The sequence below is a fragment of the Ictidomys tridecemlineatus genome, chromosome 1 (genome assembly GCF_052094955.1).
Source record: "Ictidomys tridecemlineatus isolate mIctTri1 chromosome 1, mIctTri1.hap1, whole genome shotgun sequence".
NCBI lineage: Eukaryota > Metazoa > Chordata > Mammalia > Rodentia > Sciuridae > Ictidomys > Ictidomys tridecemlineatus.
In genome coordinates this window covers 232,342,564-232,358,027 of record NC_135477.1, presented here as the reverse complement: position 1 = coordinate 232,358,027, position 15,464 = coordinate 232,342,564, and the positions used below count along the sequence as shown (strand labels likewise).

At 34.0% G+C, this 15,464-nt stretch overlaps 1 protein-coding gene across 4 annotated transcripts in view; it reads left to right on the top strand.

Moving 5' to 3' along the window:
• Cdh12 (cadherin 12) overlaps positions 1 to 15,464 on the top strand; it is a 939,290-nt gene that overhangs the window by 895,114 nt on the left and 28,712 nt on the right. For all 4 annotated transcript variants that reach the window (XM_078016895.1, XM_078016900.1, XM_021720037.3 and 1 more), the window contains exon 10: positions 13,479 to 13,615. In XM_078016895.1, coding sequence (XP_077873021.1) covers positions 13,479 to 13,615 — 137 coding nt within the window. The remainder of the gene's footprint in view (positions 1 to 13,478; positions 13,616 to 15,464) is intronic.

Here is a 15,464-nt window from a genome sequence, read left to right as displayed (position 1 = left end):
CTTGAGAGTTATTTTGCTCACAGCAATACACAGCTGACTAATACAATTACCTAGAACATAGGGGTAGGTAAATAAATACTGGTTAAATTAATGACTTGATTTCTATATTACAAACTACAACCAAATAGCAAACTATTCATTTATAAATATTTTCTGTATGAAGCAAAAATCAAAATGATTAAATATTTTGTTTACAAATATAGAACAATACATGGGAAACTCAATAATTAATTGATAGGACTTATGGATCATGACCATATATCTTTATATATAACAAATTCTTGTAGTGCATACATTCTTTAAATTATTCTAAGAAAAAAAATATATTTATAAAATTAAAATTCACCTTGCAAATACAAAGTAAAGAGATAAGGCTGCAATTCTAAAAAGTATTGAATATTTTATCTTAATAAATATTTTATAAAGTTTTATAGGTACTAGTATTCCTTCTGATATCTACCTGAATCATCAGTATTTTAAAATAAAAAGTGGTCATGAAATCAGAAATAATTCTCTTCTAGTAACTGATAAAATATAATACAGGAAAAACTTCCTAGAGTCATAAAACCAACTGGACTCTAGAAAAGGAAGTATTTTTCAAGTTTACAATAAGAAATAGATAGCGTGTTGGTTTCTATGCCATAAACTATTCTTCATGGAATATTTTGTTAAGTTAGGAACAGCTAACTATTTACAATAGTTAAAACTAAGTTCCACTAAAAGATATATTATGAATTCTTACATCACTTGAAAACCTGCAGAATCAAATGAGCAGAAACAACTCCAAAAATGTTAAATGAAAAACATAAATATATTGTGTACAAATATTGGTGTACCAAAGAGAAAAAGCAGACAGAACTTGATTTGAAATACTTCAAAGAAACTCCAGGCAAACCAAGCATTAAAGGGGACACTGAATTTAGAAACTGCAGTAACAGCTGAATGTGTTAATCTCTGGGGAGTTTGCCTTATTTGAATTTGTCACAACAATGCTATCCTTAGGATTTAGGACCCTCAAGAGAATTATTTTTCTGAAATTGGTTTTTGTATGAAGTCTACTTGCAAATATGCTGATGGCATTTAGCTTTCATTAACTGCATTTATAGAAGCTAAGAACAGAGAATTATTTTACACAAAGGAAAAAAAGAGTGGGGGAGGAAAGAAATTTTTCTGAGATTGATCAAACTGCCTTTTGCTATGACAATAGAGCATAAGTTCTATAAGTATAATATCAAAATTCTCAGGTATGTAAGCCCTTAAGAAAAAAAGGTCAACACACACACACACACACACACACACACACACACACACACACACCCCTCTGCTTATGATAGATTTGGAAAAATGCCCTTGCACATATACATATGCATATGCATACTACATTTTATTAATCACATTGCATTATATATTAGGATACATGTTTTACTTCAAAAAATATTAACTTTGCATATTGCATTTAAAGCTTGTTCAATAAAAGTATTGAATCAAGTATGTTTTGACTTGCACATTTGGGGGGTTATTGTTAAATAGTACTATGTTAGTCAGCTCTTCATCACAGTCACAGAATATATGAGAAAAATAAACTTAATGGCTTATTTGGGCTTATGGTTTCAGTTCACAGGTTCTTGGCCAAGATGCTTTTGACTTCTGGCATCTCAGTATCTTATGCAGTGGAAAAGTGGGGCATAGAAGGTCTGTCCACCTCTGGGTGACCACAAAACCAAAGGAAAAAAGTCCTGCTCTCACTATCCCTGTCATAGCCTTGCTCCCAATGATGGAGGTAACTTCCTTCCACTAGGCTCTGCCTCTTAAATGTTCTTCCAGTAATTTGAAATTGGCAATGAAATATGCATATCATTTTGGTACCTGTGAAAGCAGAAGTCTGGGATGAAGGAAAAGAAGTGGAGTATAAGAAACTATTTTAGTGATAGGGAATGTGATTTTTTTTGAACAATAAAAAAGTGGTGCTAAATCATGTCATCATAATTGCTCAAATATATTTTAAAACTTATCAGTGATTTGATTTTCATAACTGTAATATCACCTAATCTCCTTGGGTAACCATTGCTTGTAAACTCAGCAGGAACCAGCCCCTGGGAGACAGTTAGGTATACTTGTTGTAGACATGCTCTGATCATGTTATTGGTCCTTCCGAATCTTGCTCATATAACATATTTCTAGTTGACAATACTGAAGGACAACAACACTCTTACAAGCATGCATTGCTTAGTTTGTTTTCTCTAGGAAAAAATATTCTGTTCCCTCAAAACTTATATCCAAATAAGGATTTATTTATATTGGTAGCAAGTGACTATCAACGTATAATGATATCATCATATTTAATTTGTACTAGTTCTGGGATGTGCACATGTCTTACATCACACACAATAGAATAGCTGATATTATTTTACAGAGAGAGAAATCAAGTTCCCAGAAGATCAAATCATGTCTTCAGGAAGGATGGAAAAAGATTTGGAGAAATACAGCTAGATCCCCAAGTTCTCATTATTATAAGCCTTAGAACTAGATAGCCAATGAATTTGCTTTTATTTACAAAGAAATTTTACATTAGTTTAGTAATGCATTCAATTACGCAGTGTCACTACAATGGAAAGGATGGTGATTTATTTCAGAGGCTAACCTGTTTTGCCTTAGGTAACTCCTCAGGAGTACAGACCACCCAGGTGAACATGGGATGCATCATGGACCTGAATTGCTATGCTTTCTTTTGCTATTGGTTCAGGTTACTTGCTTTATCTCCAAGTGCTGAGGGAGCACACATTTAAAAAAACCCTTTCCATTCTCTTTCTTTTCTTTTCTATCTTTGTGTGTGTGTGTGTGTGTGTGTGTGTGTGTGTGTGTGTGTGTATATGTGTGTGTGTGTGTGTGTGTATGCAGGGTGGTGGTAACAGGGATTGAACTCAGAGGCACTCAACCACTGAGACACATCCCCTGCCCTATTTTGTATCTTGTTTAGATACAGGAGTTGCTTAGTGCCTCACCTTTGCTGAGACTGGCTTTAACTTTGTGCTCCTCTTGCCTCAGCCTCCTGAGCCGCTGGGATTACAGGTGTATGCCACAACACTTGGCTCCATTCATTCTCTCTATAATTTCTTCAGTTGCTTTTGGACAATAGTTCTTTTGTCACACTAACTTGAAATTGTGTATGTATGTGTTTTACCTATAATAATTACTTATTTTAAATGCATAGTAAATAATCATCATATATTTCCTTGAAAAAATACTGTAACAGTCAATAGTCAGTAGAAAATTAAAGAAATTAGTCCATTAAATAAGCTGTCATAAACCATTCAATGAGTTATTAGAATGTGAATAATTTTAGTGTAAATTAACTAAAGAGTACACATGTCTAGTTTTAGGAAACCAAGCTTACTAAGAAGAAATAAAAGATTCTTTAAAACATAAGCTTTTAAGACACAAATGGTAAATAGCTTTAGATAAAATAGCAAACATATTCAGACCATTTTGCCATGGCTCCTAGAGACAGTAAATAAAATTAATGATGACCTGAACAAACATATACTACTTCAAGGCAGTAATATGAAGTAGTTATGATGAAGCTATCTAGAAAGTACTTCAGGATAAGCATGTTTAACACTCATTGATATAAATTAAGAAATTCCATGTCTACCCTCTGGCCTGCATATTGTTAATAAGAGCAGTCAGATGTTCTTATAAAATAATACAGTGCACCCATCTAAGTACAAGGCCCTATGACTGAACAGGGAACTCACTGATGAACTCTAATGAAAGGAACATCTTATGTATTCAACAAAACAACATAAAAAACTCTTGTTTTGCTATTTTCATTTTAGAGAAAACACCATTAACATCAATTCAAAAATGTAGGTTAGACAAAAGAAATAACACAGGAGGATTTTGTAGGAAAGAAGTGATGGATGTCACTCATAAGGACTTGAGGACCCTTCATGGGAACAACAAGAGCAAAGGCAAAATGTGCATTTAGTGCTGCAGAGAATTCAGAAAATAGCTGGATTGAATTGAGAGCCATGGCCCAATGAAGGATGCAGAAGATCCAGAGTCAGAAATATTTCTAAGGATGAGATGCCTACATTTATTAAGCACATTCTTTATTTGTTTTATAAAACCCTGCTATCTGTATGTTTCAATACATAACACAACTGAGAATCTGTGTTTTATATTCAAGATATCAAGTTCAGAACCCAAGCTCAGTATTGGTGTAAACCACATTTTCCACCATTATAGCAAGCTGCTTCAAGGTCTCAACAAATTGAACAAAAGATCACATATAAAGCTCTGGAAACAGATGATGTTTTCTTTAAAGAAAAAAAAATCTTTCTCTGAGAGTATCTAAAGACAAAATACATGATCCACATAGAACAAGACAATGACAGAGTACAGAGGAGTCTGAACACTGACATGCAGATGTATAAAAAGATTCATAGTTAGAATACAATGTGTGACTGTTTAATAAAAAAAAAAAAAAACAACAACAACAACAACAAAAAAAAATCAGGCCTGTCACCTTGGTGCACAACTGTAATCCCAGGTACTCAGGAGGGAGAGGCAGGAGGATGGCAATTTTGAAGCCGTTCTGGACAACTTAGTGAGACCCTATCTTAACTTAAAAGGAAGGAAAATATAGTTCATATAGTTCAATGGTAAAGCATCTCTGGGTTCAATCCTCAATACCAAAAAAAAAAAAGGAAAGTATGAGAAAATTAAAGGAAAATGAATAGATAACAAATATAATTTTAGGGGCTGGGGATGTGACTCAAGCGATAGCGCTCTCGCGTGCGGCCCGGGTTCGATCCTCAGCACCACATACAAACAAAGATGTTGTGTCTGCCGAAAACTAAAAAATAAATATTAAAATTCTCTCTCTCTCTCTCTAAAAAAAACAAATATAATTTTAATAACACTTATTTTATATTTATACCTCTTTAGACACCTATTTTAAGCATCTTACTTACATCCAAATGAGAAATTTAAACAAAGAAGTGAAACATCTGTGTGTGTGTGTGTGTGTGTGTGTGTGTGTGTATGTTACTCTCTAATACTCTCTTGAACCCAGGTTGTGTTTACAACTAAGCTATGTCCCTAGTTCTTTTTATTTTATTTTGATACAAGGTTTCAATGAATTTCCTGGGCTGGCCTGAAACTTACAATCCTCCTTCCTTAACCTCCCCTTTCACCGTGTCCCACGTCCCAGCAAGAGTGCTAATTATTTAACCATTCTAACTTTATAATGTGTTTAGTTTGTCATTAAACATCTAAAGCAAACAATCAACTATCCAAACTGAGATACAACTTTAAATTTACTAAGAAAAAATTAAAAATAAGGAGAAATATAAGATAAATAAATAAATAAATGAAAGAAATAAAATCTCAGTGTTTATATGAATCTTTTTAAACTTATGTTTGCCTATTTCTAAGCAAATAGGCAAAATAGGCAAACGTAAGTTTAAAAAGGTTCATATAAATACTGAGATCTGTAAGAAAAAAGTTTAAAGCTTAATTGTTATTGTTAAGGAAGCAATTACACTATGAGTGTTGATGTATATGGCTCAAGTTTTCAGTAAAATGTTTCTGCAAATAGATTCAATTGACTTTCATTTCATTAGCTGCCCAAAGACAAAAGCAACAAGAACAACAACAACAAAATATTAGCAACTTAGAAGAGATAAGAATGAAGAGATTTTTATATATAATTATTACCTAAACAAAAGACTATTTCCTACATTGACCTGAATCATTATTTTTACATTTTATTACCTAAGAATAAGATGTAATAGTTTTAGTATAGTTCTATACCATCAAATATTTTTTTACAAAATGTTTTGAGAATTAGGACAGGGTCAAAGTTAGCATTTCCATTAACTCAGAGGAAGTTATTTAGGTAAATTAAAAGAAACAATTTTAAGGGGAATGCTTACCTAATGAAGAGAATAAAAGTTTTTGAGGCATTTCTAAAAACTCATTTACAGAGAAGTAATAAAACTGTACTCTATCAGGTAGCCTACACAGGTCAGGTTAGTTTTTTAATTTCTATTCAATTGTTAAACCAGTTTTCATTGAATAATTGTATGAATTGTTTCATATATCATAAGTATGTAGTTTTTCATTTAAATCTCATCTATTACTGAGTAAGTAGAAGATGGTACAAACATACTTTATAGTTATGTCTCTTAGTCATTGAAAAGGGTGTGTTTAAACAAATTATAAGTTCAGGTTACACTGCTGGGATTAGTTGCAAGTAAATATCAATCTATCCTTAGATTGTATGAAGACTCTTGGAAACTCAAAGTGTGTGATGGTTGTCTCTAGGAAGGTGTATCTCCTGAAAAGCCCTTCTATATTTAGAAACTATGCCGTGTCTTTTTGGAAATGTTCAAAAATTATAGTTGTGGTTTCATTGTCAGTTATATCATGGCAGTTTTTTTTTTCTGCTACTGGTCTCCCAATTGTTATATTGGGTAAAATATCACAATAAAAAATGATAGCTCTTGTTCAACACTTATTCTTTCATTGGGCACAGGATTCAGTCAGTCATGTGAAGGCAGGGCATCAGAAAAATACTAATCTGTGTAAGTTTCAGCCATATTCCAGAAGTCAGGGGGCTTCCTCATAGGACAGCATCCAGAGAAAAGGGGTACCAAATATCACAAGGGGACAATCTAAAAACTGGATGACATAAAATGGTGAATGAGAGCCAAACACAGAAACCATTTATAATATAGAGCCTGAGAATCTGTGCTCATGGTTTGTATTTGAGAGATTTGTGTGGAGCTTTGTAGTTCAGGTATTTTAAAGTTGAAGATAATGTAGAGTATAACTTGATGCTAGAACTAAGCATAAGTTTGTGGGTATGGAAGGATATTTTATCTGGAAATTAAATAAAATAATGTGGACAGACAGAGGAAAGGGAAAACACACACACACACACAGTGCAAAATGACACGTGTGATTCTGGGTCTAAGCAACACATTTTATCTTTTTAACAATACAGTTACACAGTCAGGAACATACTATTTTCCAAATTTTGTAGAAATGAAGAATATTGTGCATTAGAAAGAAAGATTCCACACCTAACTGTAAAAAGAATGAGTTATATTTTACATCACTCATTCTGTCCAGAAAATAAGTGTTCTTCAATCTATTTCATTGCATTTCAGTAATAGTTAATTTATGCAGTGCATTTATATGTCAGTGTCAGACTGAGCAAAGTAAATGAAATTTGCTTACTATGGTAACAAGATACAGGATGCTATAGACACATTATTATTTATTTAGAGGTTTTATTTGTTTTGTAGGCTGAATTTAAGGCCTTGTGCATTCTAAGGAAGTACTATATTATTGAGTTAAGTCCCCAGCCTGACATATTATTTTATGCATACATTATACAAATCATTGAATATTTAATATATTGTCAAAAAACTTAAAATGTATGTAATTAACTACACGAAGTTGTATTTCTGTTTGAATCAAATTTGTAAATTATGACATGTCTCCAAGTATTAAGTATAAGCAAAATGGTAAATTTTTATTTTGTCTGGGAATGTGAAGTTTTTTCTGGGATTTAGGAATTTGAGTATTAAAGCTAATAAATTCTTCTGCAAATCAGAAAAATAAATTGGTTTTCCTGAATAAGACATTTTAAAATGTCTTATTGCCTTCTAGTGAAAATATTTAGCTGTCATATAAACTGGAAGAATCGTTTCTGTGCATCAAATTAAGTGCAAAATATAAGTTCCAAGTTGTCCATGGAGAGTACTATCCCAGGCATTTGGTAACAGAAAGATGAACAAAACTATTCTCTACTTTTACATAATTTAAAAGGCAGTGGGAAAGAAAGGAGATTAAATCACCTACAGGAAATATATACAAGCTATGTTATCTTATTTGGAATCTACTTATTAATTGAATATTACATTGCATGCAAGAAAGATGTTCACATTGCCAAGATGGGTAGAGACTCAAATAATGAAATATTTTAAAAATAAAATGCAGGTTAAGTGCAATATAAAGGAAGAAAAGAATTGTAAGAATTGATGGAGATTCTACTTAATGAATGGCCAATGTGGAACTCTGCAGAGGCATTCCTTGGTAAAACAAATAAACAAATAAATTTTTTTTAAAAGTATTGATCAAAATAAAAAACCATCATTTACTGTCTGTCAAAACTTTTCTAAAGGCTAACAGCACAAGAAGAACTATTTACTCAAGTAAGTCAACAAAAATTTGTGAGAAGCAACAGACTTTGGCAGTGGACCCAAACCCACTACCTCCCCCCTTACTATGTCCTAGCTACTTTGGTAGAAATGCCTGCCCTGGGTAGGTGTGGTTGAAGAGACATGTCTTCCCTCCTTCCCTCTCTTCAGTAGCCAATCAAGAGATTATGGTTTGCTAGGAGGGTCAGGCTGCCAATATTTCTCATCCCCTCCACCTCCAGGTTTCAGAAGCTAAATTCCTAGTGAGTGTGACTAAGAGACCAGTAGCATCTCTCCTCCATTCAGTACCACACACAGCTGGAGGTTCTACCCCAGTGAGACTAATAATGCAGGGCCCAAACACCCTGAACAATGAGGGGCGGAACAGGAAGTCCACGGGCTGCTGTCTTCACCCAATGCCTAGAGCACTGGCTCAGAGAATTTGCCCAGGCTGAAACAGAGTCCTTGAGAACCCAGAGCTCTGAAGATCTTCTCCAATTACTTGCTTTTATTAAGCCTTAATAGACATATTTCATAATTATTACCATGTTTTATTAGACTTGTGACATAGACACATAAAGGTTGGTGTAAATATGTTTATACCATATTTAATAAGAGCACATAGATATATAGGAGCAATATTTCTAGATAGTGCTGGAATTCAGTTAGGGAATTTGAATCTGATAAGGTGTATATGGTCAAACCTCAGAATAGGTATAAGAAAAAATAAATCAATGAAAAAAAAGTATAAGGATTTATATCATAATGCAAAATATTCACTTAATGAAAAAGAAAACAGTAGAGAAGGAATAGAGGAAAAAAGAAACAAAACTTACGGAAAAAAAATAAACTGGCAAATGCAGATTCAATATTAATTCAAAGACCTTATATGTAAAAGGAATAAACAATCTAATCAAAAGGCAGAAAATAAAAAACTACATAAAATCTGATGAAACATGATTTGCATGATTATAAATTTCTGATGGCAAAGTTAGCCAATTTGAGTCTTTGGTTCTGTGCAAATGGCCATGCATTTTTTTTTTTCAACATTTTGTAGCAAGTAACTACACTAGGCAACCTTACTTCTTTGGGCCTTACAAATATCTCAACCCTTTTGTGTATAGATACCACACTTATATCATTTTGAAGCATATCCCTTCTATCCCTCAGTGAATCTGATACTGTGGGACTTCAAAGATCATAGATATGGGAAGGGCTCAGGGATATTGATCTTGGAGAGCCGAGAAAGTTTCTGCCTATCAGACTGGGCCTGCCACAGAGTATGGGGCAATATGAAAGTGGGTGAAGTGAAGTCAATCTGTAAACACAGATTAATTGACCCTGAGAAAACATGTAGTCAGTGACCTTTCTTGGTAAGGGGGTCTTCTTCTGCCTCTTAGCATAGGATTTCAATAAAGGTCAGCTTTTTCATTGCTGTGACTTAAAGATCTGACAAAAACAATTTTACAGGAGGAAAAGATTATTTGAGGACTCATAGTTGCAGGGGTCCTGTCCTGTTCTATTCCTTAAGCCTTGAGGCTAGGGAGAACATTATGGTGAAAGAGTGTGACAGAGGGAAGCAGCTCACATGATGACCAAAAAGAAGAGAGAGAGAATCCATTTACCAAATACAAAATGCATTCCCCAAAGACATCCCGTGCCCTCCATACACACCCTACCTGCCTTTAGTTACCACTTAGCTAATTCCACCAGGGGATTAACTCACTGATTAATCTGACTCTCATAACCTCATCATTTCTTCTCTAAACCTTCTTGCATTGTCTCACACATAATATTTTGGGCGCTACCTAATATCTAAACCATAAAAAGGTTAAAGCCACTAATTTTGACTTGTAGTTTCCCATAGGCTGGGCATCAGAATGGCCTAAAATTACAGGGAACTCACCTCTGTTTATTTTGACTTTACTCTGAGATTAAGTGTGTAAGTATTTATTTCTGGACTAACCAAATTGTTAACATTAACCTTAACAATATGGGACAAATTAGTTGTCTTTAATTTTTGGAGAAACATGTTAGTATTTAGGATCCAGGGGATATGAAACCTGTAAGGTGCTCTCAAATATGTCTGTTAAAACATTATACGTGTGTGTACATGAAGTTAAAAATGAATGTGGAAAATATTAACAAGCAATATATTGGAAATGTATTCTAAAATGTTCTTAGAAATGTATGATAAATTTAAATTTAAAAATAATACAGAGTAGTGGTTCTTGTCTGTCACGTTGGAGAGTACCTAATGTAAATTATGCACCAAGGTCTACCTACACAAGAACAAATAACTTTTAAACAGGAGGCAAGAGAATGTCTTTTATCATTAAAAACTACTCAGGGACAGAATTATTTTATCCCTTGACCGCATCACAATTTTTACCCATAAAAATGAAATTTCCAGAAAATTAAACATATAACAATATATACATATAGATTTAATACATTTAAAATATTTTCTAAAAACTACCATATTCTTGCACAACATTCATGATACCTAAAATGAATGAATTTTACAGATGAAGTGGGTGAATTTTTTAGCATGTAAATTATCTCAATATAAGTTTATGGAAGGTGAAGTACATTTTAGCAAAGTGGGAACTTACCGGAGCAGTTCCAAAATCGCCCACAGTGTGTACTATTTCCTGAGGAAACCCCTTATAAATGTTTACAGTTCTAATATAAACATATTTGCTTTATGTATCTGAAATCTGTGTTTACATATGTTCTCTTCTTCAATCCTACCTATTCCCTCAAAACATAACAAGTAATTCTGTCACCCCTGCACGTGCCCATCTCTACCAATTTAAAGTCAGCTAATGTATCTTGTGTCTTCTTTGGGCTGCAAGTGTCCCTGGTTGTCCTCATCACTCCTCAAAGCCTGTTGAATCAAGTCTCTTTACAACCCTGCTTACTCTCCGTCTTTTGGCAAGATTCTAGAGAGCCAGAAATGCTCACAGTCTCATCCTCTTCAAATACATCCAACAAGTTACTTTTCTAGGGATTAAATGTAAGCCCCGTGACCTTGCTGAGCAGTGTTGATCTCCCTTAGCATGTGGCCTACCTCCTTAATAGTATGTGTAAGGCCTTCTTTGACCTAAATCACTCATCTTCTCATTGTTGTTCCTCTCAAGTATTTTCTGTAGCAATTACTAACAATGTATAATTCTCCACACTACTTTCACAGGTCTGCTAGTGTGATTGCATTGCTCTCTAAAATACCATCTTTTCCCCTTCACTTTGGGTATTTCAGTCTTTTTTTCAGGATCATTTCTCCATATCCTTCTAGTGCCAACAATCATCATGCACAGGATGTCTTGCCTGAACCATTTGATTTTACACTTGTTGCCTTTTCTTGGCTCTCCTATGGTCTTCCCTATCCCTCTATCAGTCATTAAGATCATGTGTTGATATGTGTAACCCCAACTCTTGTTTATTTTACTTCACTTTCATGTTTCAACTCTAGCAAGGTGTCTACTGCATGGTGTACAGTCAGCAAATATAATGAATTGCATGATTGCGCATAGTATGCATTGATAATTCTTTTCAAAATGCTAGATGATAAACACATTCAGTCACAATTTTTCTTCTTCAATTAGGCATATATTTAGTTGAATAGAAGTGCTTAAAAGGACTATTGTGAGACAATGCTTTCTTGTTCAAAAAAGAACATGCTACAGAGAGAATTAGACTTATTATATCCTCATGCTTCCTGACTTTTAAATGTAACTTAACTTCATTTATATTTTTGAGAGCATTCCTATAAGACGAGCTATTACATTGAAATCACATGGCTTCAATGCATTCTCACACCTCAAATCAACAGCCGTGATATAAAAAGATTAATAGCATGGTTTATACCCTCTTCTATTACATTCAGTAACTTCAGGTGGGAAAATCAATTACTAACAAATATTGACAAGTTAAGTTCATAAATCTCATTTGTAAAGGCAAACAAGTTTTGATCTCTGACTGCAGTGACATGAGAACTACAAACTTATCAGAATAATAACAAGCTTGCCAGAATAATAACCTGCTCTTTGGAGATAGACTTCCCTTAACTGACTTTTCATGATGAACACAGGATAACTTTTTGTGGCATGGGTATTTCAATGGGCCAGCTGCAATAATGTCACTGCTCCCAGCCACTGTTATGAACCTATCTTTTGTTTCTCTGCCAGAAACATAATGTTGGTAAATGTTCTGTGTGTCACACCATATGATTACCAGAGCTCTCCCTTATAATATCCCTTCTCAATTTGGTAATAATACAGAGTGATGATCATATGGGGATCATTATTGACTTGTTCAAATATCAGCATAAAACATTGAATCTATGTAAACTTGGACAAATTCTTTCTTGTTTCTATGGTTTCATTTCTATAATTTCATAAGTAAAGTGGGGAGATTGATAATATAGTTTTAGAGCTACTGTATGAATTAATGATAATATTTATCATCACCGAGAGAAATATGGCAAGCTTTAAAAATGCTAACTCTTGTTATTATAATTGATAACATATCAGTTCATGTGTTCACCATTTCCTAACAACTTAAGTGAATGCAATTTCTGTTTTGTTATTCATTTTCTTGAATGTTCTACTCCTATTGCTTCACATAAGTCAGCAACATTATCACCAAATATGTCAGATAATAAAAACGATAAAAAAAGACATCATTAGCCAAGGTCACCACTTCTTTTTGAAAGTTGTCCTGACATATAGTATAATAAAACAGCAATGGCTCTTTTATGTTTGTATAAAGAAAAATATTTTTGTACAATCACCAAATTGTCAAAGTTTTTCCTTCATTTTCCATAATGTGATTTTTCCCCCGTCTGTGTTAACATCAAGATTCTACCTCAGTTCTGGCATAGATTTTTGTTGTTGTTTGCAGAAGTCTCCCTCATCCAAAGCCCTTTCACAGCCACTGTTAAGGATTTTTTTTACTGCTCAAAAAAGTTTAATATTCAGCAGGTTAAGGAAACCCATGGTCAGCTTTAGAATTTCAGTCTCTGCTGAGCTTTCAAGGTGTCAAGACCCTAAAATAATATGAACAGCAGGAGTACTAAATCTTTCATTATTTCCAGTTTCCCCTTGAGCATACTGACTTTGCAATAAAGAAGCTGTCATTTACACTCTTCTTTATTGCAAGGTGGGTAATAGCTACAGGGAGAAAAATAAGGAAGTTAGCCTAACTGCCATTATGATTAATGTGTAATCATTGCACATTTGCATTTACTCTTTTCACATGCAGGTACTTCATAGATTGGAAGAGTGATGGGGACAGCTACTTTACAATAGATGGAACAGAAGGAACCATCGCCACTAATGAATTACTAGACAGAGAAAGCACTGCACAGTATAATTTCTCCATAATTGCGAGTAAAGTTAGTAAGTATGGCATGGACAGAATCAATGTTATACCGCAGTTCTTTGGATTTAACACTTTTAAATGAGTCCCTGCTGAGATGTTTTTCATTTTTGCAATGACAGCTGAGTGGTCTCCCAGGGAAACTCAGAAACCTGTTCCTTTTCCTCCTTGCATAAGTCCAGAGATATTGTGACAGCTGCCAATGAGCCCTGTTTGCAGGATCGCATGAATACCTAGAAAAGCATTTCATTGTGAGGTCTCATCGTTTTCACTCTGTACTCTCAAAAAGTCACCAGAGTGACAGCTTTTCTGCCAGGCATGATCCTTGTGTCTATATCACTAAAAGTTTCATAGGTTGGTCAAGAAAAAATAATAATCAAATAAAATTACTCACTCCAAAATATTTTTTAAATCAAGAAGAGCATTTAAAAAATTATCTCCCTGTCTCTTTCCTGTAACTAGAATATATTTTCAATGAATGTTACTGTGGAATACACTTTTAAGTGCAATTCTGCAAAGAGCTGCAGAGAATCCCTAGAAGTGTTTATAATTGTTCCTTGTGTTGATTTTGTTGATTTCTGCTTGGTCCAAAATAGAATTCTGTCAACTGAGGTTAATTGTAGTTCTTATGGTTTAATAGTATAATAGAGAATGTGATAAAAATTTCTTTAAGTAATCAGTTAGAGTGGAAATGTGACATTTGACTCTTTTTACTTGGTTTGTTTTCAACAGAAATGCATTTCCCTAGTTCTTCTGCTTATGATTTCCTAAAACTTTTGGAAAATCCCTTCTAAGTATCTTTCATTTCGTTTTCTCATTTGTTTTGTGCATCTGGTGCAAATTTATAACACTTTTGCAGCTAATTTCACCTTTCAGATCAGAGAGGAGCTATGAATAGTTCTGTGGAGGGGTTTTGATCAGTCTCAACTCGATAGGGGCATAAATGTGGAACAATTTTGTTTATCTTTAACAACTGCAGCTCAACATGAACAGTCAGATACTTTACTCCATGCCTTTAGAATACCTTTAGCCAATTTCATGACTTTCAGGAAACTTTTGATTGCTAAATAACTACTGCCTTGTTTGTTTCAACACTTTACTCTTAAAATTTCAACCTGTCATGTGGAAAGTCTGGCTATTCTGAGGCGGCCATAAAAGAGAGATCGCCTGTTGATGCTCAGATCACAATTGCAGCTCGGTTCAGCCTTCCAACACTACGTGTCAGTTGATGGTTATGTCAGTCTTGAAACTCCTCATCCAAGTCTACTTTCTAGATGAATTCCACTTGCTAGATGAATACCACAGTGTACTCTTCATTGCCTTGTGAAAGTAATATTAACTCATGGAATTGTGAGAAACATGAAAATGTTGTTATTTTTTACATTCCATGTCAAGGTTGTTTTTTGGTAAAATGGAAATAAATGACTGAAGATTACAAAAAAACCATAATTTGTATATTTGAGAATGTGGGGATAAGGATATAGATATTCAGGTCACTTGGGATGGGAGTGAAGGAAATAAAAATGCATGAATTCCTCTTATTTTGCATTTTTAGCATTGAGTTGCACTGATAGTAAAGGTAAATGTCTGAAGGCCAATTGTTTTCTTGTGTGATTTGTTCCTTTGATGTCGGGGGCTTTTGGAGACATTTGCATAGAAATCAGATACCACCACACAATGGTAAACCTTAGACTTTCTTAATTTCCTCTTGATTTTCAAGCAGCCTTCTTGAGTGAGTTAACAGTATAACTTCTCCATGCCTGTCCCTATCTGCTATGTCCACTGTACCCTAAGAAAACTCAAAAACTCTTGCCAAGATAAATTACAGGCAGTTCTATCACAATGTCTTTTCCTTGTCATTTTTGTTCA